Raw genomic sequence first — 24,063 nt, 5'->3', positions numbered from 1 at the left:
AGAGGGGCTCGTCTGCAGGATGGACTGAGGGGCTCCCACCCAGCAAGGGCCCTTGAGGATGAGCCAGACACCTTTTTTTCAGAGAAAAGACTTAGGATAGAGCCCAGTGGAGCCCCTAAATTTAGGATACAGGTCAAAGTAGGGAGGCCCCGAAAAGGGCAGAGAAAAACCAGAAGGATGTGAGGGTAGAGGTTGCCGGGATAGGTCAAACTGGCCGGAGACCTTGACTCTGGACGCCCTCCCGCTAACCTGGCCGGGGTGAGGGTGGGGTGGGGTGGGGACTGAGAGCCTGAGATTCCCCCTCCCGCTGGGAGGAGGGCGGGGCTACTCCACTGCCTCCGTCTCCGCCTCTTTCCTCGCCGCTCCTGCCCCGACTCGCTCTGTCCCGGAAGTGGTCCTTTTCTGGCTCCGGGTGCCGGGAGCCGAATGCCTGTGCTCACGGAAGTGGCCCGGCGGCAGCGCGCCGGGCCCGGGCAGTGCTTGCTCCTGCTGGGGCGCTGCGGTAGCGCCCGGGTCCCGGCGTCGCCATGGCCAGCGAGCTGGACATCTTCGTGGGGAACACGACCCTCATCGACGAGGACGTGTATCGCCTCTGGCTGGACGGTTATTCGGGTCTGTGGGGGACCGTCTGTGGGTGCCGGTTTGGCGGAGCTGTTGTTTTGGATGGGAGAGCGGGCAGAGCCAGGAGTAGGCATCCTATAGGGCAGTGGGCAGAGGCCTGGGAGTACCGAATACCTAGGGGTCGGGTCTGGAATCCCTGAAGGGCCTCTGGGGTCGGCGGGGCGGAGCCTGATGCTAGCGCTCACTTCCTAGTGAGCGACGCGGTGGCCCTGAGGGTGCGCTCGGGAATCCTGGAGCAGACCGGCGCCACAGCAGCGGTGCTGCAGAGCGACACCATGGACCACTACCGTACTTTCCAAATGCTTGAGCGCCTGCTACACGCCCCGCCCAAGCTGCTGCACCAGCTCATCTTTCAGATCCCGCCCTCTCGACAGGCGCTGCTCATCGAGAGGTGCTCACCTGGCGGGATGGTGGGGACGCCAACCAGTCTGGCCATATACCCATTTTGCAGGCTGAAAATGAGGCCCAGGGAGGGACGGGGCTTATCTAGGCCGGGAGAAAGTTGAGAGCAGAAGGGGCCAAACCCAGGTCCTGCCAGTTCTCCTTTCGCCTCCTTTATGGAAAGTCAGCAGTGTCCCCTGACTCCTCACAGGTACTATGCCTTTGACGAGGCCTTTGTGCGGGAGGTGCTGGGCAAGAAGCTGTCCAAGGGCACTAAGAAAGACCTGGATGACATCAGCACCAAAACAGGCATCACCCTCAAGAGCTGCCGGAGACAGGTGGACACCACACTCATCTGCAGCCCGCCCCTTCACACCATCCCTTTGGTCACTGCCCCACCTCCAGGCTCCTCCAGCACCTCGGTGGCAGTGGCTTCATATCCACTCTGCTCTCTTTTTGGCCCTTCCAAGCCATTCCCTACTCTTCAGCCAGAGTGGCCTCTCAGAAGCCCAGATCTGACCTTAGCTTTCCTGGGGCTTAGCCAGGACGGTCAGTTTCAGCACAAATTAGTGAAGAACTGGAGAGCATGATGCTAAAATGGGGGTGAATTTATTGATAAGAGTGAGTAAACATGTATCCAAGGCAAGATGGCAGAAGCTGGTGAACACTTGTTGAATTGATAACAGGTATTAATAATTAATAGTTTATTGAAGGAATAACAGATGCTCCCTCAGTGTCTGTTGACTGTATAGGTGGGTAGGTGATAGAGGGACGTTCACTAAACAGCTTATTGGGTGAGCAACCTCTGACCAGTCCTCTCTCCTCCTCTAACTGCCCTGCAGTTTGACAACTTTAAGCGAGTCTTCAAGGTGGTGGAGGAAATGCGGGGCTCCCTGGTCGATAACATCCAGCAACACTTCCTCCTGTCCGACCGGCTGGCCAGGTGAGGGGCCAGGTGAGGGGCTAGATGAGGAGCCAGCTGCCTCCCCCTCCTGCACACTCCTTCCTTGCCCCCTGAGGCTGGTCCATATTCCCCACACCAACCCGCTTGACCTCCTGGCTGGGCTGGGGGGATGGTTATCCCACTCCTGGTCTGCACTTTGGATCAGACTGGCCTGGGTTTGAATCCCAGCCCGGCCATTCACCAACTGGGCTGTTGCGAGGTGCCACATGGAAAGCCCATGACGGCACAGCCCCTGGGGCTTAGTATGTACTCAGTGAATGGTAGCTGTTACCCTGTGGTCTCCCACTGTGTCCCTTAGGAGACCTGGGCTGAAACCTTCTCTTTCCCCAGATGAGGAGGCCCAGAGAAAAGTGACTTGAAACACATCACACAGTGAGTTAGGGTAGAGAGAGGCCAGAACTCGGATGCCCAGCCAGTGTTGCAGGTGGGAGCTGCTCGCTAAGAAGGAATTTCAAGCCCTGATGGGCCCACTCTCCCCTCCCTGCAGGGACTATGCAGCCATCGTCTTCTTTGCCAACAATCGCTTTGAGACAGGGAAGAAAAAACTGCAGTATCTGAGCTTTGGGGACTTTGCCTTCTGTGCTGAGCTCATGATCCAGAACTGGACCCTTGGAGCCGTCGGTGAGGCCCCCACCGACCCAGGTGCCTGGACACCTCCTCACCTTCTCAGGGCCTGGCTTCCCACCAGCGGTTTCTCCTGCAGGCCCCCGTTCCCAGCATCCTTTCTTCTTCAGGGCCCCTCCCCAGCCACTTCTGCTCCCAGTCCGGTGTTCCCACCCACACGTCTGCAGACAAAGGGCCCACGGCTTCCCTATGGCTTGGGGCCAGTCACTCCACGTCCCTCACACTCCACTTGCTCTTTTGTCTCATGGGGCGCAATGAGGTGGTGGGGGAGGAAGGCTCGGGATGTCACAGGAGGGGTTTTTATCTCCCACCCCAACTCCCTTCATGGACCTCACTCAGACCCCCAGGCGGATGACATGGACATGGACTTAGACAAGGAGTTTCTCCAGGACTTGAAGGAGCTCAAGGTGCTTGTGGCTGACAAGGACCTTCTGGACCTGCACAAGAGGTGACCCTTGGGGTCTATGGGGCGGGGCCTGAAGTGGGGGCCCAGGCGACTCTGGGCTTGACCCTGTCTCCCTGCAGCCTGGTGTGCACTGCCCTCCGGGGAAAGCTCGGGGTCTTCTCTGAGATGGAAGCCAACTTCAAGGTCTGTGGCCCAATCCAGCCTCTGTCCCATTGGCATCGTCAGCCTCCAGAGCACTGTCCCCTCCGGGCAGCTCTGCTCATGCCTGAGATTGACCGGCAGGTGGCGCTGCTGCTCCCTCTGCCTGCCTGTGAAGGGGGAGCCAGCTCTTAAACAATGGGGAGTTATTTGATGGAGGGAGGTGGATAGATTTGGGCTCAGCCCCCAGCCTCTTGGGCAGAAGGCAGAACTCCCAGGCTCCCTGCCCCACAGAACCTGTCCCGGGGGCTGGTGAATGTGGCCGCCAAGCTGACCCACAATAAGGATGTTAGAGACCTGTTTGTGGACCTTGTGGAGAAGGTGAGCTGTCCTGCCCGCTGCCCTCTGATCCCCATCCTGGCCTGTCCCTGGGCTGTACCAGTGCTAGATGTTACCTCGGACCCACAGTTCGTGGAACCCTGCCGCTCCGACCACTGGCCGTTGAATGATGTGCGACTCTTCCTGAATCAGTATTCGGCATCGGTCCACTCCCTGGATGGCTTCCGGTGAGACACCCCAGGCTTCCTCACTCTGCCGGCCTCCTTCTGGGGCCTAGCCCTCCTGCAGACTCAGAGTTCCCTGTTCTGTCGCCCTGGAGGTGGAAGTCTGTGTTGACTAGAGTCTCAGCTCCACCTCTTGGAAGCTGTGACCCTGACTTTGGACAGGTTCCTTAACCTCTCCCTTCCTCAGTCCCCTCGTACATAAGCTGGGGGTGATAATAATGAGGATCATAGGAATATTGTGAGGATCAAACAAGTGAGGGTGTAGAGAGCACTTAGAGCAGTGTCATGACACGAGGGGCATACAGTAAACGTCAGCCGATCCCGTTACTGTTACCATTGCAGGCACCAGGCCCTCTGGGACCGCTACATGGGCACCCTCCGTGGCTGCCTCCTGCGTCTCTGTCATGACTGAGGCCCCCTCCCCCTGCCCTGCCCACATTGACAATAAAGTTGCCATGACTTTGGAGGAGGCTGTGAGTGGGTACAATTATGGGTCCGCGTGTGGGAGTGTGTGCAGGTTGCACGCGTGTGTCTCTGAGTGTCACAGTGTCTAAGGATGTATGTGTCCATTGGCCCCGCAGGGACTAGGACATGTCAGAGAATGTTATCTATGTACTCCCCATCTATTTCCCCACCCCAGCTGAGTCCACTCCGAAGACAGGGGTCTTGTCTAGGTTTATTCAATCCGTAGCAGAAACACTGGGAGAATAGGCAAAAACCTTGGGGTGGGGTGGGCAGGGAGGTAGCTGGCACAGCAGGAGAGAGCTGGGGGGCAGCCAGGTGGGCTCAGGGAGGGCAGGAGACTTGGTGCTTCTTAACGGGTTTGTCCACTCTGGCAGTGAGTGGGTACTTGGTGATGCCGCAGGTATTACTCCCTCGATGCAGCCGGAAATAGCCCTAGGAAGTTAGGGGACATCAGGGCCAGTCGGCGGGGAGAGGTCTGTCCGGCCCTGTCCTCCCGCCCCCAGTAGATCACACTCACCTCCTCACCCCAGTTGGCCCCCCAGGAGTTCTTCAGGATCCAGTATGGGTTGGAGTAGCGAGGATGAGGATGAGACCGGGATGAGATTGCCTCTGCCTGCCTCCCCTCCACCGACTTGCTTTTACCAAAACCCACCAGCAGGACAGAATGATCCACAAGCTGGGGGTCACAGGTGGTAGATGTGGCCTTGATCACACCCTTCTGGTATTGCTGCAGGGGCAGAGAGGCTGAGTCGGGGGCTACCTCCCCTATATACCCTTCCCCCCCAGTTCCCTACCTTATCCCACCTGCAGTAGCTTCATGTTGATGGTCACAGTGATGGGGCCTTGGGTGGCCAGGTACCTGGCGATTCCTGGGGGTGGAATGTGCCGTCAGGCCCTGCCTGTCCTGTGCCCCCTGCTCTCGGCTCATGGGTGTCTCTATCTCTTTCTCTTTCCCACGCCCAACCCCCCACCCCCAAATCCCTCCATCTCTGTCTGTAGCCCTGTCTGTCCTGGTCTGTCTGTCCCTGTCATTCTCCCCCCTGGGCCCGCCCATGTGTCTCCATCCTGCCCGTACTCTGCTCGCAGGGCTGCAGCATGATGAAATCCTGGATCCAGGCCACCTTCTTGTGCTTCTTAGCCTGGCATCTGTGGGGTTTGCTGTTCCCCTTGAATGGGTAGTCCTTATCACTGGCCAGGCCACCTGGACATGAGCAAGGCCCCGGAGGAGACTCGGCTCAGCTGCGGAACATCCCACCCCCCACCCCCCCGACACACATACACACACACACACACACACACACACACACACACACACAGCTGCCCCGAGAGACAGGCACTCACTGTTGTTGAGGACAGTTATGAACGCATCCCAGACGAAACCGCCCTTGCAGCCATTCCCACAGCGGTCACAGTCGAGCAGCTCTGGTGCAAGCAGGGACAGTGTGGGTGCCCGGGCCTCAGGCACCCCCGCCTCAGTCACACAGGTCCCCTCCCCCAGCCATACCTTGCACAGAGACTTCCAGAGATTGATCGTTTTTGATGGCCCACAGGGCCTCGATGTTGCCCGCTGCTGCCATGGCCCAGCAACAGTTGCAGTTTTGCTAGTGGTAGAAGGATGGGGGTGGGGGTAGGGAATGCAGGCCTTGCCCCTCCCCTCCCCCTCCCGCCACCAGGGCTGGATTGGGCCAGGCCGCATGGGGGCAGATACCTGATTCCTGATGGGTGAGATGATGCCAGCCTTCTTCCGCCAGTCACAGGTCAGGGGCACTGACTGCCCCCACTCTTCAGACCCTACCTTTTGGCTCACACTGGGGGCCTCTCCAGCCACCCTCTGATGCCCATAAAGCTGGCCAAACTCCTCCTCTGGGAGACAGATGGGGCCCCCAAATTTTGCAGTTTTTACCCCCTCTCCCCCACAGTCTGCCTCTCACTTCAGCCATCCACATCCTCAGCCATCTGAGTCCCCCTAATACCCTGGGAGACAGAAAGGCAAGGGTACTGAGGCCTAGAGAGAGGCCAGGTTCCTTGCTGGGGTGCACTCCCCTGCACCTGCTGCCTCCCCCTGAGCTGGGTTGCGACCCCGGCCTCCGGAGTTCCTGCCCCTGATCTCTGATTTGGGCCAAGCACCCAGGCCTCTGGTCCTCAGAGTCCCTCTGGGAAACAAAAGCCAAAAACCTGCCCTGTCCATCTGCTAGTATCCCTGGAGAAGGTTCTGCTTCCCCACCTACCACCTAGGGGCCAGGAGGGGGCCCCGGTACCTGTGAGGTCACTGAATGGAGTCACCCCAAACTCAGCTGTGCCCAAGTCCTCCTCTTGCAGCTGCTGAGCCTTGGCCAGGTTTCGGGCAAAGATGTCCAGGCGGCGAGCATGCTCTAGACCAAAAGGAGGTTGTCCTAGGCTGGCTTCCAAGCCCCCAGGGGTAGGAAGTGGTCACTGGCTTGGCTTCTCATCCACACTCGCCTAGGTGAGCACTGGCTGTGTTTCCCGTGGTCCTTGCAGGCCCTGCTACAGACACCTGGGCCAAGGAAGTGGCTCCCCAGCGCCCCTAGGGTTGGGTTTTCCTAGGAAGCCAGAAGAGGGGTATCTCCGCCCACCTGGGGGAGAAGCCAAGTAAAGGGTCGGAAGGCAGAGTGACTCAAGGGAAAAGTGGATGGTTAGAGATCGGCATCCTGCCAGGTCATCGCTCTCTGTACTTCACATCTCTGACCGCAAGTCTGTGGCTGGAACGAGGCGGGGGAGGGTGGGGTACAGGTCCATGGCACAGGAAGTCTGGGCTGAAAGGTGCTCACAGACCATCCCCCTATAGGAGATGAGATCCAGAGGGCAGGGGCAGGGCTGGCAACTCCTGGGGGTGGAGAGGGAGTCCCCAGCTTGAGGACAAAATGGGTATCCTTGGGTGTTTGCTGAATGAACTCATGACTAGATGGCGGCCTCCTGCCTGCTGCCTGCAGTCACAGGAAAGTGGCTCTGGAGGTGAAGGATCCTCTTGGACCAGTCAGACCCCCAACAGCTGCTGCCTCCCTCCAGGTTCGTAGCCAAGGATGATCCTGTCCCCACTTGTGCATTTGGGAAACCAGGGAGTACACCCCCAGCCCTGTCACTGTCCTGCTGAGTGGCTTTGGCCAAGCACATTCCCCACCCTGTGGCTTGATTTCCTTGTCTCTTAAATGGGAGAAGGGGGGTTGGACTGGAGACATTTGCGCCCCGTGATACCTGCTGGGTGTGAGTAACTCCGGTTGTACTGGATCTGGAACAACGTGAAGACCTCTTTCAGCTCCAGAGGCTGGGGACCTGGGTCCTGGAAAAACAACCAAGGGCAGTGGGGAGGCGGAGAGGTGAGGAGTCATTGCTGGGACCACACCTCAGCTCCCAGATGTGCCAGGACTGGGTTAGGGGAGCAGCCGGTTCACCCCCTCTTCTCCCTGTGTGGGCCTGGACGCGTCAATCACCTCTCCAGCCTCAGTTGCTCCCTCTGAGAAGTAGGAGCAAAGCACTGTTTCTGAGGGGGTGAGCCCCAGGCATGGGGAGCAGGCTGGGGACGCTTACCTGGCCCCTGAGGGAGCTCTTGATGCCTTGGGCCAGGCCTGCCACCAACAGGGCCAGGAGACAGGAGAGATGGACAGTTAGTGACATGACGCCGCAGACCAGAGTGTCAGCGGCAGGAAGCTATGCAGACCAAGGTGGAGGGGCTGAGAGGGTGGAGCTGGAGAAACCACAAAGGGGAAACCAGGCTGCGAGGGGGAGGAGGACCCCCAGCACAAGAGGCCTTCAGGCTTTTGTCCCTACATGGCCCCCTGCCTTCCTGTACCCCGCTCCACCCCTTTATTCAACAGAGGCTCTCTGCCCATGCTGTTCTGGGCGATTCTAGGGATATGGAGATGGATCTGTCCTTAAGGGGACAGGAGGAGACAGATCCTAAGTGGGCAGTGACAATGTAAGGCCATCAGTGCCTTGAGCGGGAAACAGGGGGCTATGGAAGCCACAGGCCCTGATGACTGGGGGGATGGGTGGTGGTCAGTGGCCCCCGGAGAGCATTCTTGTTCATCCTATTACAGAGCTCAGTCGGCTCAGAAGTCACCTCCAAGCAGCTCACCCATCCTGTGGTGTAACCTGCAGCTCCTTGAGCCCCTGCTGTGCCTGTGCCTGCTGGGCGTCTGCGTCCCAACCGCACCGGAGGTATCTGCCTTGCCTGTGTCCTCAGCACCCAGGAAGGGGCTGGGCACAGAGCTGGCTCAGTGGGGATTTGTTGACTGAGCGATTGGTCGTCATGGGTTTTAAATAGAAAAGTTCAGGGTCCGGGGGACAGCAAGTGGCATCTACTACCTCCTTCTGTTCTTCATTCCTATCAGTCTGGGGATGGGGATGAGGGGTGTGGGTGGGCCTGAGGGGGCGGAAAGATAGCAGGGTTGGCATCTCAGACAGAGTAAGGCTGGAGGCTAAGGGCTGGGCAGGGGTGTTCACACCTGTTACTTCTGCCTTGGTTTTAAGTGGGTCCTTGGGCTAGGGAGCTCCCATATGGGCCTCCAGGCTGGCAACCAGCACCCAATACAAGAGATGGGTAAGAAAAAAGCTGGCTTTCTCGGGGTTCCATGGGGATGGGAGCGACGGGAAGGGATCCATCCACTCATGAGCTCACCACCTCTTTTCTTCATTCATTAGGAATCTTCCCAAAGCTGTGAGATCCCGTTTTGCTGCACCCAGCCCCCGCCCCCCCCACACACACACCCCGGATAGTAAGCCAAGGGACTCCTCTATTTGGAAAAAAGAGTGATGCTGCCTTTATTAAAATACAGTAGACAGACCATCCACAGAGGGGTACCTGGCTTCATGATTCTAGACCCCAGGCATGTGTCCCAAGCTGCTTCTGGCTGTGTGTGACCTATGGCTAAAGCCCCATGTCAGCCCTCAGAGCTGGAGGTTCACATAACAGCTTTATTGAGGTATAATTCACATACCATAAAATTCACCATTTATAAGTGTACAATTCAGCGGTTTTTCACGTATTTGCATAATGGTGTAACCATCACCACTGTCTAATATCAGAGCATTTTCATCACCCGAAAAGAAACCCCATACCCATTAGAAGTCATTTCCCCATTCCCCTTCCCCCCGGCAAACACTCATCTAGTTTGTCTTTCAGATTTGCCTATTCTGGGTGTGTCACATAAGTAAGTGGAATATGTGGCCTTTTGTGTCTGGCTTCTTTCAACTAGTGTACTGTTTTCAAGATTCATCCATGTTGTAGCATATATCAGTACTTCATTCCTTTTTATGGCTGAATAACATTCCACCGTGTTACCATTTTTTGCTTATCCTTTCATCAATTGATGAACATTAGATTGGTTCTATATTTTGGTTCTTATGAATAGTGTTGCTATGAACACTGTACAGATTTCGTGTGTGTGTGTGTGGATTGTGTTTTCAATCCCCCTGGGTATATACCTAGGAGTGAAATCGCTGGGTCACGTGGTAACATTTCTGAGGACCTGCCAGACTGTTTTCCACAGTGGCTGCCCCATCTTACATTCCCACCCACAGTGTATGAGTGTTCCAATTTCTCCATCTCCTCGCCAGCACTTGTTATTGTCTGTATTTTTGGTTTTAAAGAACTATTATTTTTAGGCTCCTTCCCCGCACGTTGGGGGATGGTGCTGGGAAGGATTTGGGGGTGGCGAGGTGCTCTCCAGTTCACACTGCACCCGGAAGGCTCACCCCAGGACCCACCGTTAAGTCCTCTCCTCTCCCCCGGCGGGGCGATAGTGAAGATAAACAGGGGTGGGAAAGGGAACCGAGGGCTCGGCAGTTCCCACACCCTGTCTGCCTCCAGGCAGGGGACCCCTAGACACGCAGCCCTTTCCCGTCTGGCCCCGCCCTGAGACGTGGCCAGGGCAAGACCCCAACCCCTTCCTGGGAGCCAGCTCCGCCCAAACTCCTCCCCTTAGGGCTCTCCCTCTGCTTGGGAGAGGATGCAGAAACCCGGGGACTGGGGGCGGGGTGTGTGTGTGGGGTCGGAGGACGCTGGTGGGAGGATGGCCAGGAAGGCGATGGCACCGGACCCTGGCGTCCTGCACGCCCGAGTTCGGCCCTGCCCGCCTTCTCAGGGGCTTCCATTCATTCTGGGCCAGAAGTGAACTGCCGCCCCCGCCCCAAACTGAGGTAGCCTCTCGGACTGAGGGCTCGCAGGAGGCCGTTCTGGAGTGAAGGGACCGCCTGGCTGAAGACAGCCCTGGGGATGGAGAGGAGAAGGGACCGAGATGGACAGTTCTGGACCTGGGAGCGTCTTTTCTTAGGGCGAGGGTCTGGTGACCCTGGACGAAGTTCTGGTATTTCCAGAGTGACTGTCCGCGTGCACAGAATAACATTCTGGAGGCTGCAGAGTGAGGATCTGGAAGTCCCAGGATTAGGTGGGGTCTAGGTCCCCAGGATGACATTCTGGGAGGCGCAGAAAGAGTCTGTGGGCCCCGGCCTTAAGTGCACAGGAATTCTGGGGGCGCAGATTAGGTAGGGTCTAGGTGCGCAGGATGACATTTTGGGGTGCGCAAAGTGAAAGCGTGGGGGCTCCTAAGTGAGTCGGGGGCCTGGCATCAGGGCCAATGCCCCCAGGATCGGGCGCTAGGGGACCCTGGCCCGGCGCCGGGAGGCGGCTCCGGGAGGCGCCGCGGGGGACCGGGTGGGGGCCTCCGGCCGGCTGGGGGCGGAGAAGTGGGGGGTCGGGGTCCCTCCCCCTGGCGCGGGCTCAGGAATCCGCTGAGGGGCGGGCGGAGGCGCCGGGGTGGGCCGCGCCGCGGCGGGCGGGCGGGCGGGGGGCGCTTCCTGGGGCCGCGCGTCCAGGGAGCTGCGCCGTCCGCCTGTCCGTCTGCCGCAGGCAGTGCCGAAGCCAGCCGAGCCGCCGGAGCCGCGGGCCGCGGGGCCGTCGCGGGCCCAAGTGAGTGGCCGTCCATGGGGGGAGGGCGCGAGCCAGAGTCTCGGCCGAGTCGCGTCAGCAAGGAGCCGAGAGGCCCGCGCTCCTCGGCCGGAGCCGCTGGGGGACCGGGCGGGGGCGGGGCGGCCCCGGGCGGGTGGGCCCTGAACCCCGGCCTGCGTGAGGAGTCGGCCCTCGGCCCTGGGAGGCTCCGGTGCCCCAAGCACGGTTCCGAGCAGGAGGCGACCGGGGCCACGGCTCTGAGTCCTGGTACCGGGAATGCGGGCTGCTGCGGCAGAGGCGCCCTGACCCCCGCCCACCATCCCCCAGCCCCAGGATGCTCCCCTTCGCCTCCTGCCTCCCCGCGTCTCTACTGCTCTGGGCGCTGCTGCTGTTGCTGTTGGGGGCAGCGTCTCCCCAGGATTCTGAGGAGCCCGACAGCTACACGGTGGGGACAGTGGGGTCACTGGCCTGGGCTGGGCTGAGCAGGGCAGGGACACAGAGACCAGGATCCTGGGGTGGCTGCTGCTGGGGAAGATTCTCCCCTCCCCTGGTTGGTAGAGCAGCTGGGGCCATTGTTTGGAGCAGGCGGGGAGGGTAGCCAGGCTTGGGCCCTGGTCTTGGCCTGGTCAGCTAGAGGCGGCCAGGGGTGACCACTGGCCACCTCTGGTCCCCTTGTAGGAATGCACAGACGGCTATGAGTGGGACCCTGACAGCCAGCACTGCCGGGGTGAGGATGCTTGGGGGACTGACTCACCCCGGAGAACCGGGAAGGGGATTGCAACCCCACCTCCAAGAGCTGCTCTGTCTCCTGCCCAGCTCTGCCTGGCCGTGGCCAGCTCTGATTCTCAGGGGGCCAGCTCGGCTAGGGGTGGAGAAACCATCCAGGCCCCTCCCTCTCAGAGAAACCCAGGACACCCTGCCCGCCCCCCTCCCCACCCCCTCAGGAGTCTAGAGAGCAACAGGGCGCTGTCCTGGATACCTCCTCTAATCACTGTCCTATCCAGCTTTGTCCTATCACGGCTCCAGGAGAGCAGTGCCTGCGGGGGTGGGTAAGGAGGCCTGCACATCACTGTTAGGCTGAGTCAGGGCCAGGGCTTTGGGGAGGGACAGAGACCCTCTTGGGGGCAAGAAAATGGGGGTGACTATAGGAACAACTGCTCCACCATCAGCCCTGGCAGGCCCTGGGAAGGGGTCCTGGGCAGGCAGCCTTAGCTTCTTGAGTAGAGAGGGAAGGCCCTGCCCGGGTCACTCAGCTTAGAGAAGGCTGAGATGGGCTCCTGCCTCCCACCCCCTCCACGGCCGGCCCAGGAGACTGGCTGTGCCCAGCAGGCCCCTCTCCGCAGATGTCAATGAGTGCCTGACCATCCCGGAGGCCTGCAAGGGGGAAATGAAATGTATCAACCACTATGGGGGCTACTTGTGCCTGCCCCGCTCTGCTGCTGTCATCAGTGACCTGCATGGCGAGGGACCACCACCACCAGTGCCCCCTGCTGAGCACCCCAACCCCTGCCTCCCGGGCTATGAGCCTGATGAGCAAGAGAGCTGCACGGGTGAGTAAGGGTCACCCTGGCACTGAGGCTTCCAACCCTTCTACCGAGCATCTCTCACTGCATCTTAAAAACTTACACCTCATGTTCCTCCCTTGCTCAAGAGCCTCCTCAGGGCCACTAGGATAACATCCAGACCCTTGTCCAGACCCTCACTTTGCGTGGGGCCTGCTGCAGGGGGCCCCAGCTCCTGTTACACTGCCCAGCCAGCCTCTGGGACCCTCGCCTTGACTGCTGCAGACGTACTGCAAGAGCTCTGCCTCTCAGCCTCTGCCCCTGCCCCTTCCTGGTCTGCACCCCACCCGTGGGTGCCTCGGGCCTTGGAGGAAGGCCCTGGAATCTGTGCTCCTGGGAGTATGGGCAGGGCCTTATCCTATGCTTCCCTGGCATGAGGTCTCCCAGCGTAGGGGTGCCGTTCTCATTGGCTCCAAGCTGGTAAACTCTTATTTGTGCTGTTGGGCGGGTCCACGTGTTCCTGTTGTGGGTGCATCAGTCACCCACACATCCATGTAAGTGGTACCTGACCTGTGTGCTCCCATACTGAGGTGTCTGTCGTGTCGGGTGGTGCATGGGCTGCCAGGCGGGGGCTGAGTGGTGTCTCCTGCAGACGTGGACGAGTGTGCCCAGGCCCTGCACGACTGCCGCCCCAGCCAGGAGTGCCATAACCTGCCTGGCTCCTACCAGTGTACTTGCCCCGACGGCTACCGCAAGATCGGGCCCGAGTGTGTGGGTGAGTCTGGGGAGCGGCCTTTCTGGTCCCTGCTCTGTGCCCATGACCTGGCTCTCACTCTAGCACCTGATCCCCGTTCCAACCCACCCCCAGGTTTCACCCCAGTCCCCTGCCACCTCTGCCTTACTGTCCCCAGACACAGGACTGTGTGCATGTATGTGTGAGTCCTGGCTGATCTGGCCCAGCCCAGACACAAGCAAGACTACGGGTGATGAGTCCCAGCTGGCCTGGGCCGCACCTGACATTTGCCCTCTGCTGTCCTTCCCCTGCCTCCATCCCAGATATAGATGAGTGCCGCTACCGCTACTGCCAGCACCGCTGCGTGAACTTGCCTGGTTCCTTTCGATGCCAGTGCGAGCCGGGCTTCCAGCTGGGGCCCAACAACCGCTCCTGTGTGGGTGAGGCCGGGCTGGGCCAGGCTCCTGGGTCCTGCGCAGGGTGGTGTGTGGGTGGGGAGCTCCCTTCCTGACCAGCCCAGGGGCAGCGGGGGCTCTGGGCTGCTCCTCGGCTTTCACCCCTCCCCCTCTTCCTGGCACCCCCAGATGTGAACGAATGTGACATGGGGGCTCCGTGTGAGCAGCGCTGCTTCAACTCCTATGGGACCTTCCTGTGTCGCTGCCACCAGGGCTATGAGCTGCACCGGGATGGCTTCTCCTGCAGTGGTGAGAGCTCCACCCCTGCCGCGTGTCCCTCCACTGGTCCCCCAGGCCCTGTGTCATGCTGCACCTCCTGCCACACAGCCCTCCCCTTGATGCCTCCACGTCCCGTCCATCCTGCACCCATGTGCCTCCTGGTACTCCACCCCAGCTGGTGGCTGGGCACCTACAGAGCTGCCCACCTGGTGGGGAAGGCACAGAGGGGAGCAGTCAGATCCCCACCGAAGCTCAGTAGGGAGACTGAACGAAGATGTAGGTGCCCCCCTCCCTGGGAATCAGGCTGATGTGCGTGCGAATCCTGGACCAGGGCAAGTCACTCTTCTCTCTGAGTCCATTTATTCTTCTGTAGAATAGGTTGTCTTGAGAATTAAGTGAGAAAACGACGACAGACTTTTTCAAGTCCCAAGCAGCAACGCTTTAAAGTGAATTAGCATTTATTGAGAAACTGCCCTGTGCAGTATGCTTTCCTTAACATATTTGGCCTTATTTAATCCTGCCAACAATCCTATGAGATAAATAGCAGTTTTTCCTCCTCTGCAAATTGACATAATACTTCCCTCAAGTTTTGTTGGGAGGATTACAAAAAATAAGATAAAATACTTCAGTGAAGAGAGATTGAGTGACTTGCCCAATGGGGCCAGGGCTCTATCTCACTCCATGTCAACCGGCCACGTGCCCTGTTTCTGTTATGCTTTGTGCTTTGCTGGCGAGGAAGGCCGCATTGGTACCTGGCTAGGTGCCGGGCAGCATAAGGGGCACAGAGGAGAAAACCTGGCTCCTGCCTCTGCTGCTCGCAGTTGGCAGGAGGTGACTGTAATTGGGCGGATTGTAGGTTGCAGGATTCGGGCAAAGTACTGAAACCCAGAGCAGGCTGGGATGCCTCGAGGGCTCATCAGTCTAAGCCACTGATTTTATTGACAGGAAAACTTAGGTTCCCCAAACTCAGTCAGTAGGATATAAAGCCAAACCTCTAGATTCCCAGTGCTCTCATTTAGTATCACCTTATAGTCCTGGGGCAAAGAGAGATCTGTGAGCTGGGCAGTCCTTTCTTTGTTTTTTTTTTTTGCCATGTGGCTTCTGGGATCTTAGTTCCCGGACCAGGGATGGAACCTATGCCCCCTGCAGTGGAAGCGCGGAGTCTTAACCACTGGACCGCCAGGAAAGTCCCCTGGGCAGTTCTTTCTTGAACCCTCTGTCCGCTGCTGAGTTCCGCAGGGCCTGTCTCTTCTGCTTCTTTCTACACTGAGCCTAACCTGGGGCCAGGCTCAGTCGATGAGATGAGCATGTGTGGGGCTGAGCTGGAGGACTGCGGCAGCCCAGTCCTCAGCCCCGCCCCCCTCCCCCTCCACCCTCAGATATCGATGAGTGCAGCTACTCCAGTTACCTCTGCCAGTACCGCTGTGTCAACGAGCCAGGCCGCTTCTCCTGCCACTGCCCGCAGGGCTACCAGTTGCTGGCCACGCGCCTGTGCCAAGGTACAGGTTACCCCGGTGCAGCGGGCGGGGTGGTGTCAGGGGCGGGTGGCGTGGTATCCGGGTTCCAAGCCCCTCTCCCCCGGCACAGACATTGACGAGTGTGAGTCGGGTGCGCACCAGTGCTCTGAGGCCCAAACGTGTGTCAACTTCCACGGGGGCTACCGCTGCGTGGACACCAACCGCTGCGTGGAGCCCTATGTCCAGGTGTCGGACAAGTGAGTCAACTCGACACCAGGCCATAGCAGAAACTACAACTCCCAGAGGGCTCTGCGGCTGACTGGCGCCTGTTGGGGCTGCCGAGTGCTCTGAGGGCCGATGGGAGTTGTAGTCCAACTAAACCACACATGCTGTTACAGCAAGAGTGGGAGGATCCTTTTGGGATCCCTAATTCTGGGGGTGGGCCAGATTTGGAGGATGGGCTATGACCTCATTCGTGTTCCCATCTCGGGGTCTCCAGTCGCTGCCTCTGTCCGGCTTCCAACCCCCTGTGCCGGGAGCAGCCCTCGTCCATCGTGCACCGCTACATGAGCATCACCTCGGAGCGGAGCGTACCAGCCGACGTGTTCCAAATCCAAGCGACCTCCGTCTACCCTGGCGCCTACAATGCTTTTCAGATCCGTGCTGGAAACTCGCAGGGAGACTTCTACATTAGGGTAAGGCTTTCCCTTAACCCCATCCCTCAACTGACTTGCATAATCCAAAACTGAATTCCAGGAAACCTTAAGTGGGAGACGCAACTATGCCACCATGCCCCACCTCTTCTCTGTGTCCCTCCCCACAGGGGTCAGAATTTCTGTAGCAAGGTAGAAGTGTTATAAATTCCCTTGGTACAAACTACAGATTGTTAAATACAATTCTAGCAAGGCACTCAGACACTGGGGTTTGAGTCCCTGTGCTGGTCTGCGTATCTGGCTTCAACTGCTTCACCCTTAGGACAAAGGACTAGCATGAGAGGCTGGAGGTAACAGACACAGCAGAGTCTGGGAAGGGCAAACAAGTGGAGCTGGATCTTGGAGACAGAGGCAGCAGGGGTTGGCACAGGGGCCTGGGGTCTGAGAATCCAGCTCTCTGCTGGTGGAGGTGGGAGGAGGGCAGGGTCTGGATGTGACACAGTGAGAGGGGTGTTAAGGGTTTGTCTGGTACCAGTGCTGGTTTTCTCTTTCTGGAATTGAGTGCTTTGAAGGGGAGTCTGCCTGCTCCAGGTCACCAAAGGCCCCACTGCTCCCGAGTCTCACATCTGGTCCTGAATCAGTTGACCGTGGTTAGACAAAAGAAGAACTAGCTGGAAAGGTGGGAAGAGCACCAGTGGGATGTTTCTGAGGGCAGGAGCCCGGGTGCAGATGTCGAGGGAGTCACAGGTCTGGATGAGCGCCCGGGGTCCCAGGCTGACCAGGGCTCTCTCCACTTCACAGCCAACTGGTCGTGGATACCAGACTCAGGGCAGGGAGGTGATGGCGGAGTAGGGTCCTGGTGCGTAGGTTGACACGATCTACATGTCCCCCCACCCACTGTACCCTGCAGCAAATCAACAATGTCAGCGCCATGCTGGTCCTCGCGCGCCCTGTGACAGGCCCCCGGGAGTACGTGCTGGACCTCGAGATGGTCACCATGAACTCCCTCATGAGCTACCGGGCCAGCTCTGTACTGAGACTCACCGTCTTCGTGGGGGCCTACACCTTCTGAGGAGTGGGCGGGGGAGCTCTCAGGGAGGGGGAGGTTCCCTGTAGCCGAGGAGCCTGGGGCTCAGGGATGACTGTGTTCTGCTAAAAAGGGAAGACGCTGTTGTGAAGGGTAGAGAGAGAAAGGCAATAAAGGGAGAAAGAAGGAGTCCTGGTGGCTGAGGTGGGTGGGTCACACTGCAGTGAACCCCAGAGTGGGGAAAGGGCAGGCTCATGGGAGGCGGGCCACGTCCACCTAAAGGCAGGGGGTGTCTCTGTCCAGGCTGAAGGGCTCCATTGACAGGAGCTGGGAGCTGCATCCCCAAGACTGGAACTGGCCTATATACCATGGGCATCAGAATCACCCTGAGGAGGGAAGAGGTAATGAGGCTGCAGACTCCAGGCCACAGCCCAGAAACGTGGGCTTGGCTGCTCTGCAGTGGCCCGAACAATCCTGCTCTAGACAGTGCCAGGAGGCCCTGGGTTTCAATCCTAGCTTGGTCACAAACGATCGCTCCCTGAGCCTCAGTGTTCCAATCCATAAAATGAGGCAACTGGACTGTCAGCGCTTTATAAACTTTTCTTTTCCTAGCTACAGAACTTCTTCTCAAAGGAAACTTTATTTGATCAGAGAACTCTGATGACATAAACTAGATTCAAAGTTGCAACGCCTCACTGACTTCATCTCCCTGGCAGTCTCAGTGCCCTGCCAGGGGACCCCACGGGTCCTGAGGAGCTCAGTTTAAAAACTGGACCCAATGGTCTCCCCAGTTCCTACCTGGATATCTTACAAGACCCCTGGGGCCTGGCATCTCCTCCTAACACATAAAGCTGCAAACACTTAAGATTTTTATTGTAGCCCAAAGATCCCGGTTAAAAGGCTGCGTAGCCTGGGAAGATGGGGGTGGGGTTCTGTCTTGTGGCATAGCTCAGGTCAGGGGGCCGTGGCTGCAGTAAAGCTGTGACAAGGTCCTGCTCAGAGCTGGCCCCAGATTCCTGCACAAAGAGAAAGGCAAGTAAGGGTCAGGCCTGGGTGAGGGTAACCGCACCCCACCTACTCTCTCCAGGTTCTGTCTCCTGCCCTCACCTCTGCAGGGGTCCGCACTTGATGGTGCTCAGCAGCATTTCCTTTTCCTTCGGCGTGGCACAGGCGTCATAGGCGGCCAACAGGCTGAGGGTGGGGTGGGGAGTATGAGTTTCTAAGTTTTGGCAATGGCTGACTGCTGGCCCATCCCGAGTGGCTCAGGCCAGTGTCACGGGAGGCGGGCCGGAAGAGGTTGGCATGGGTTAGAGGAGTCAGGACCATGGCCGCACTTCCTGAACCCGGCATTCAAGGCCCTGCTCCATCCTGCTCACCCTCCTTTCATGCTTCTGCAAATGTTTCCCAAGTATGGCTGTTCTTGGCCCAGTCTTCATGGCCCGCCCACTCCTCCAGGAAGCCTTCTCTGCTGCACCAGGTACAGGAAGTCCCCTCCATACGAACCTTCAAGTTGTGAACTTTCAAAGATATGAACATATGTTCGCATGTCCAATCACGGAAGTTAATTCATGTGTCTGGTGTACATGCTCACTCACGTGCATCCTCTACAGGTGAGTGTGCTTTACTCTACAGTACTGTACAGAGTACAGTAGTACAGTATCTTTACTTCAAGCCCAGGATGTCCAGAAGCAAGCGTAAAAGCAGCGGTATATAGCTGACTGTGTTAGTTGGGTATTTAAGCTAACTTTGTTAGACTTACGAACAAATCGGACTCACGAACGTGCTCTTGGAATGGAACTTGTTCGTATGTAGAGGACTTAACTGTAGAATGTCTCTCTCCCCCTCCTCCCAATGCCTGAGATTCTGTCTGGTCTTGGCTGGCTCTGTCTTCCTCACCACCGGACCTCCGTGAACTCCTCAGGTATCAGCTGGGTCTGTCCAGCCCTCACAGAGCCAGACTACCCGCAAGGCACTGGCTGAGTTGACGTCCACGCAGTGTGGGCGGGGGCAGAGGACAGGGGCTCTGTGGCCGCCTACCTGGCAGGGGTGCTGTACTGATCTACCAGGGCTGCCGCCTTCTCCCCGCTCACTCCGCGCACCTGCATCAGCTGCCTGGCAAACACCTCCCGCACAGACTGGGCCTGGGGTCGGGGGAGGACCATGTGAGGAGCGGCCCAGGGCTGGACCTCATAAGGAGGGGCTGGGCAGAGGCAATACCTTGTTCTTGATGGCTCCGGCGTTGAAGTCGTTGAAGGTGAGGAGTGAGCAGAGAGGGTTTGGGGAGGGCCCAGCCCTTGATTCAGGGTCCCCTTGGGTTCCCCAGGGGCGACTGTGGAGGGTGTGGCCCTGAGGGAAGAGGGAACTGAGGCCAGGCCAGAGCTCTAGGGGACAACCCCCAGCCAGGCCTTGCCCCATCCCAGGCCTCAGTGGGCCAGCCTGAGAAACAGGGATCTCACTCACCTCGCCTTCCTTGAGGGAACACGCGACCTAAGTAAGGGGCCAGTGCCGGATGGATGCACCTGCTCACCTGGTAGAGTCTCTGCAGGCCCCTTGTCAACAGGGCCAGGTAGGCTGCTGACTCCTTAATATCTGCTGTGCGTTTCACAAAGAAGCCATCGATGACCTGAAGAAGACGATCCAAGGGAAAGAGAGTGGCTCCTGAGCGGAGCCATAGACCACAGGGTCCCTGCCAGCCTGGCCCTGCCCTCCCGGCTCACCTGAGTGTTGGTGACAGCCTGCAGCAGCGTGCCCTCGGGAAGGCTGAGGTTACGCACTGAGCCATGCTCTTCCACCAGGTATACTCGACGGCCCAGGCCGCAGCGCTTCAGCCGGAACTGGGCAGGCAGTTGGGGAGGGTGAGGTGGGTCAAAACCTGGATGCTCATATGCTAGGTGTCCATCAAGTCACCCTCAAAACCGTCACAAGACCTTGGTCCCACCAGTTCGCCTCCTCATCCTCCCTAGCTTCTCCACCTGCCTCAGAGCGGCCTCCACACCTTTGCTCACGCTGCTACTCTTGCACAGAAAGCCTTGCCACCATCTGAGCGATGCCCATTCTTCAAGCTTCCCTTGGCCTACACGTGGCCTATGGGGTCAGCCTAGCAGCCGGCACTGACACATAGCTGCTGCGGTTCCACTCCTGGAGGGGTGAGCCTTGTTTACCCCAGGCTGCAGGGGCTGGACACCCTAGGGGTCTTAACATGCTCCTCAGCCCTGCCCAGAGACCCTGCATACCTACTGTGCGTCTGGAGGGGCCTGAGTGGAGTCTGATCTCGGGGCTGCCCTGGAGCAGCTCTAGAGGGGGTGTGGCTGGAGGTGTGGGAGCTCTGCCTGGATACCACCCAGAAGTGCCCCTGAGTGGGCCCGGGGCAGGGAGGGTGGCGAGGCCAGTGAAGGAACCTTTTGCTCCCGGAAGCGGCCGTCGATGATGCTGCTGCACAGGTCATCCAGCCGCTTTCTTTCCACGATTTGGTCCAGGACTAGTTCTCCAGGTCGTGCTGCCGAGAGGCCAAGAAGTGTCCCGTTGGCTCGTGTCCCCTCACCCTCCAGGCCCTGCCTCTGCCCCCCACCTGCCCATCCACACCCCTTACCCGGGTCTCTGGGACTGGTCTCTTGGGCCACCCACACGAAGTCCCCGACGTGCAGCTTGCGCACCGTGTGGGTCACGTGTAGCCGCTGCAGCTCTCGGAGCAGCTCTGGCCTGGATCCCGCCCTGGAGTTGCACGGTGGGAGGCCTGAGGGAGGGCAGGCCAGGGCCCTCGCCGCGTCCTCTCCCTCACCTCCCCCCACCTCACTCACCCCTTGGTCTCGCCAACGTCCACGCACAACAGCACCCTGTACTCTCCAGGCCCCAGCTCCAGCGGTGGCTGTTGGACGTTCCCTTCGCTGGCGCCACTACTGGGGAGAAGGGGTGGAAGTCGGTGTGTGCAAGGCCCGGGCTGCTGCTCCTCTAACCCCTAGGAGGTGGGGCAGCCACAGCTCAGCTGGAGCTGATGGAGACAGGGTGGGGTCCTGGCCTCATTTTGGGGACGATTCCTGCTCCCCTGTTCTCCCCCCTCCCCCTCCTCACAGCTCAGCTGAGGCCGCTCCTGGCACCGCAGGCTCCTCCCCAGGGGGCTCCTCTGGCCCGCTGCCCACACTCAGCAAGCTCAGGCCCTCCGACTCAGCCAGCTTCTGGGCCAGCTCCAGACCCTCTGGGGTCAGTGAGTACCTGGTGGGTGGAAAAAGAGAACACAGATCTCCCTTCTTCACTCATACTTGGCGGGCTCCCCTGCCTGCCCCCAGCTAGGCTGGTCTCACCAGCCTTGGCGACACTTCACAAACAAGGCCAGTGGCTGCCCAACACCCCTCCTGCTAGCCACGTTCTCGCCCCTCAGATCAGCTGCCTCTGGACCTGCCCAGGGCCACTCCTCTGGTCGGCAACAAGTACACATCAGGCTGCAGGGCCACCTCAGCACGGCACGCCTACTCCCCGGCCCTGCCTCCTGCATCTCACGTCGTTCTCCCCACCTAGCTGGCTGCTGCGTCCTGAGGACGAGATTCCTGTGGAGGAGGGAGCGGAGGGCTGGCCAGGGCCGAGCACTTCCAGGGGCCACCTGTTCGTACGGGAGGAGACCCTTAGAGAGCTCCCAGGGCTACCACCTGCCCACCCCCTTGTCTCACCCCGCTGCTTGCTCCCAAGAAGGGCAGCCTGTGGTGGGCTCAGGGTCAGATCCAGAGCCACTTGGCTCCCTCCTTCCCCCTCTCAGTGCTCACCCTTGGAGCCTTCTGGACACACCTCTGCAGCAGCTCATCCTTGGTTAGGAAGCCGTGGCTGCTAGGATTCTGTAACCAAGGCAGAAATGTAACCAACTTAGGTTCAGCGCCCGAGCAGCCTGCCCCAGGAGCCGCAGGCCCGTGGCCTCAGTTCCCCGGACTCCCGATTTGGTCAGGCGCTCACCAGGTGTTCCCGGTACAGCAGCAGCAGTACTGCTCGAGCTCCCGAGTGCCGAGCTGGCCAATACTTGCCAGAGCCTCCTGCTTTGAGCTGGGTTGGACCCTGAAAGGTACAGGGGGCCTTTGAAGCCAAAAGCCAGCCAGCTGTTGCAGACACAATCCCTGGCAAAGCTGAGGTTCAGGTTCTATCTCAGCAGACTAAACGGCCCTGAGCAAATTACTCAGCTGCCTCTCTAGCTTCTGTATCTGTAAAATAGGCCATGTGATAGTATGATCTCCTGCAAACTTGGGATGAGACGGTGGACAGTTTCAGGGGGTGGGGGGTGGGGTAGGGGTGTAATCGGCCTGGCCCAGCTTCAGTTCTAGCACAGGACAGAGAAGGTAAGACAAGAAGACTCAACAGCAAATCCCATAACTTACTGGGTTTGGCCCCCTAAATAGCTTGATCATGGAATTCTCTCAACTGACTCTATTATAACTCACTATCTACACCTACAGATAAGAAAATTAAGCATCACACAGAATAAGTCATTTGCCCAGAGCCAGGTGTCACTGGTGGGATTTGGACCCAGCCCAGCTAAGTCCCCCAAGCCAGAAAATCTTACTCCTGGTGCTCCCGCTTTCCCTTCTACCCCCCTGCCCTCTCCTCACTGGCATGTAAGGATCCTGGACTTTGGCAGGCCTTTCCCGGGCTGGACTCTTCGCTCCAGGTGGTGAACATGGGGCGTGGTCACCTGCGGGAGTAGAAGAGAGTCAACCCTGGACCCTGGAATCCAGCAGGTAGGATGGTCTGTGACGCGGCCAGCTCAAGTGGTTGGTGAGAGCGGTGAGGTTCTGAAAAACTCAACCACTAGCCCGACGTCAAACAGCAACTTGGACAGGAGCAGGGAGCCTGAAGCCAAAGTATCCCAGGTGGTTACAGAAGCTGCATCTGAGGGAGGCTCAAGGGACCACAGACCCCTGCTCCCAGCGTTCACCACCTGATGCCTTGTGCTGCTGCAGCCGCCGGTCCAGCATCCGGCAAAGCCCGTCTCCGAAGTGCTGTAGGATCTTAGCTTCCTTGCCGCTGTGCAGGGGCAGTGGGTACCGCCGTAGGGAGCGCAGTGCCTGGCGGAGTAGGGGTACAGTACCGGGTCAGGGTGGACCTGGCTGTCTGGCCCGGCCAGCACCTGTCCCCCATCAGGCCCGGCCAGAACCCACCTTCTGAAACACGAATTGCGTGCGGCGCCCTCTGCTGGCTGCCTCGTCCCGCCACTCGGTCAGCCAGCGTACGAAGAGCGGGTTGGCGCAAACGGGCAGCGGTCGTTTCCGGCCCAGGCGGACCGGCGCTGCCATGAGCCCCAGGGCGTGAGCCCCAGCCCTCACGCCGGCAGGACTGAAATGCCGCTAGTTCTGGAGACGGGATTCGAACACCTGGTTCCGGCGGAGGAGGGCGGGACCTCTCCAATCACGTGGTCCCATGCGGGGAACTAACCAAGAGGACTGATTTCTGCTGCCCTCCCCGCCCCTGTACTACTCTAAGTGGTCGGTGCCAAGCACAGTCTCTACAGCCTCTCGCCTTCCCGCCGCCCCGGGACAGGACGAGCCTTTCGGACGCGCCCCGCCCGCCCCAGGCCTTGACCCGCCCCTTCCTCCCACCCCAGATTCGAGAGCGGGGGTGGAGGGGTGGGGTCCTCTTTGTGCGGGAGAGAGGAAGGTGGACAGCGCCGCCCTGTGGCTGGGAGGTCTGGTTGGGGCGGTGCATACCGAGTAACCTAAGGCTGTCAGTTTCGGGCTCGCTCTAGCGGAGGACGGTATAGAGACTGGGCTTATGAAGAGTCCGGGGGGGTGGGGGAACAAATGGGTTGCAGGTAGTTTCGTCGGAGGGACATTAGGAATGGGTACAGGGAATGAGGACATGAAGGTAACGCGAGAGCAGCTGAAAGACCCTCCGAGGAAATGGTGATCCCGAGCTGGGGCCTCCATGGGGGAGGGGCGCGAAGTCGGGGACACGCAGGGAAGGCCAAAGCTTGCAGGA

The 24,063-nt window shown here is 59.2% G+C and overlaps 4 protein-coding genes across 8 annotated transcripts; 2 read left to right on the top strand and 2 right to left on the bottom strand.

Annotated features, from left to right (window-relative positions):
- The first annotated feature begins 407 nt into the window (after positions 1 to 407).
- FIBP (FGF1 intracellular binding protein) lies at positions 408 to 4,163 on the top strand. Of its 2 annotated transcripts, none has more exons than XM_027090042.1 (10): positions 408 to 612; positions 814 to 1,012; positions 1,214 to 1,340; positions 1,845 to 1,945; positions 2,454 to 2,587; positions 2,930 to 3,038; positions 3,116 to 3,179; positions 3,429 to 3,515; positions 3,603 to 3,700; positions 4,040 to 4,163. In XM_027090042.1, exons 1-10 carry the CDS (start codon positions 528 to 530, stop codon positions 4,107 to 4,109), a joined length of 1,074 nt encoding a protein of 357 aa, XP_026945843.1. In that variant the 5' UTR covers positions 408 to 527; the 3' UTR covers positions 4,110 to 4,163. The 2 variants fall into 2 exon arrangements, with proteins under 2 accessions (XP_026945843.1, XP_026945842.1); XM_027090041.1 differs by having other exon boundaries at positions 2,454 to 2,608.
- A 192-nt stretch (positions 4,164 to 4,355) lies between these two features.
- On the bottom strand, positions 4,356 to 7,834 carry CTSW (cathepsin W). The gene is made up of 10 exons (XM_027090040.1): positions 7,709 to 7,834; positions 7,376 to 7,460; positions 6,421 to 6,534; positions 5,871 to 6,025; positions 5,667 to 5,763; positions 5,504 to 5,584; positions 5,238 to 5,363; positions 4,967 to 5,031; positions 4,680 to 4,889; positions 4,356 to 4,594 (listed from the first exon to the last, which is right to left on the bottom strand). Exons 1-10 carry the CDS (start codon positions 7,793 to 7,795, stop codon positions 4,484 to 4,486), a joined length of 1,131 nt encoding a protein of 376 aa, XP_026945841.1. The 5' UTR covers positions 7,796 to 7,834; the 3' UTR covers positions 4,356 to 4,483.
- Positions 7,835 to 10,968: 3,134 nt separating this feature from the next.
- On the top strand, positions 10,969 to 17,732 carry EFEMP2 (EGF-like fibulin extracellular matrix protein 2). 2 transcript variants are annotated; one of them, XM_027090038.1, is made up of 11 exons: positions 10,969 to 11,087; positions 11,394 to 11,511; positions 11,745 to 11,793; positions 12,410 to 12,616; positions 13,221 to 13,343; positions 13,625 to 13,741; positions 13,886 to 14,005; positions 15,355 to 15,474; positions 15,563 to 15,689; positions 15,932 to 16,127; positions 16,996 to 17,732. In XM_027090038.1, the coding sequence occupies exons 2-11, from the start codon at positions 11,401 to 11,403 to the stop codon at positions 17,155 to 17,157; spliced, it is 1,332 nt and encodes a 443-aa protein (XP_026945839.1). In that variant the 5' UTR covers positions 10,969 to 11,087; positions 11,394 to 11,400; the 3' UTR covers positions 17,158 to 17,732. The 2 variants fall into 2 exon arrangements, with proteins under 2 accessions (XP_026945839.1, XP_026945838.1); XM_027090037.1 differs by having other exon boundaries at positions 10,982 to 11,087; positions 16,887 to 16,996.
- Positions 17,733 to 17,966: 234 nt separating this feature from the next.
- On the bottom strand, positions 17,967 to 23,639 carry MUS81 (MUS81 structure-specific endonuclease subunit). 3 transcript variants are annotated; one of them, XM_027090035.1, is made up of 16 exons: positions 23,247 to 23,639; positions 23,027 to 23,153; positions 22,698 to 22,780; positions 22,051 to 22,149; positions 21,867 to 21,935; positions 21,621 to 21,706; positions 21,181 to 21,321; positions 20,910 to 21,005; positions 20,702 to 20,823; positions 20,511 to 20,608; positions 19,830 to 19,946; positions 19,640 to 19,735; positions 19,330 to 19,458; positions 19,150 to 19,253; positions 18,220 to 18,303; positions 17,967 to 18,128 (listed from the first exon to the last, which is right to left on the bottom strand). In XM_027090035.1, exons 1-16 carry the CDS (start codon positions 23,379 to 23,381, stop codon positions 18,062 to 18,064), a joined length of 1,653 nt encoding a protein of 550 aa, XP_026945836.1. In that variant the 5' UTR covers positions 23,382 to 23,639; the 3' UTR covers positions 17,967 to 18,061. The 3 variants fall into 3 exon arrangements, with proteins under 3 accessions (XP_026945836.1, XP_026945835.1, XP_026945837.1); XM_027090034.1 differs by having other exon boundaries at positions 20,910 to 21,008; positions 23,247 to 23,638; XM_027090036.1 differs by lacking the exon at positions 21,181 to 21,321 and having other exon boundaries at positions 20,910 to 21,008.
- Between the last annotated feature and the right edge of the window lie 424 nt (positions 23,640 to 24,063).

The sequence above is a fragment of the Aethalodelphis obliquidens genome, unplaced genomic scaffold, assembly GCF_003676395.1.
Source record: "Aethalodelphis obliquidens isolate GAN/ISIS:26980383/991018 unplaced genomic scaffold, ASM367639v1 scaffold69, whole genome shotgun sequence".
NCBI lineage: Eukaryota > Metazoa > Chordata > Mammalia > Artiodactyla > Delphinidae > Aethalodelphis > Aethalodelphis obliquidens.
Note: the sequence above shows the minus strand (reverse complement) of the source record. Positions and strands in the feature narration are given on the sequence as shown.

Excerpts from the sequence above, each read along its gene's own strand:
- FIBP (XM_027090041.1), top strand. The coding sequence starts at position 528 with ATGGCCAGCGAGCTGGACATCTTCGTGGGGAACACGACCCTCATCGAC. Across the intron at positions 2,609-2,929 it reads TGAGGCCCCCACCGACCCAG|ACCCCCAGGCGGATGACATG; the intron begins GTGCCTGGACAC and ends GACCTCACTCAG. Across the intron at positions 3,701-4,039 it reads CACTCCCTGGATGGCTTCCG|GCACCAGGCCCTCTGGGACC; the intron begins GTGAGACACCCC and ends TTACCATTGCAG.
- CTSW (XM_027090040.1), bottom strand. The coding sequence starts at position 7,795 with ATGTCACTAACTGTCCATCTCTCCTGTCTCCTGGCCCTGTTGGTGGCA. Across the intron at positions 6,535-7,375 it reads GAGTTACTCACACCCAGCAG|AGCATGCTCGCCGCCTGGAC; the intron begins GTATCACGGGGC and ends CTTTTGGTCTAG. Across the intron at positions 4,890-4,966 it reads TCAACATGAAGCTACTGCAG|CAATACCAGAAGGGTGTGAT; the intron begins GTGGGATAAGGT and ends CTGCCCCTGCAG.
- EFEMP2 (XM_027090038.1), top strand. The coding sequence starts at position 11,401 with ATGCTCCCCTTCGCCTCCTGCCTCCCCGCGTCTCTACTGCTCTGGGCG. Across the intron at positions 11,512-11,744 it reads AGGAGCCCGACAGCTACACG|GAATGCACAGACGGCTATGA; the intron begins GTGGGGACAGTG and ends GTCCCCTTGTAG. Across the intron at positions 15,690-15,931 it reads TATGTCCAGGTGTCGGACAA|TCGCTGCCTCTGTCCGGCTT; the intron begins GTGAGTCAACTC and ends CGGGGTCTCCAG.
- MUS81 (XM_027090034.1), bottom strand. The coding sequence starts at position 23,381 with ATGGCAGCGCCGGTCCGCCTGGGCCGGAAACGACCGCTGCCCGTTTGC. Across the intron at positions 20,824-20,909 it reads GACGTTGGCGAGACCAAGGG|GGCGGGATCCAGGCCAGAGC; the intron begins GTGAGTGAGGTG and ends GTGCAACTCCAG. Across the intron at positions 18,129-18,219 it reads AAGTGCGGACCCCTGCAGAG|GAATCTGGGGCCAGCTCTGA; the intron begins GTGAGGGCAGGA and ends CTCTTTGTGCAG.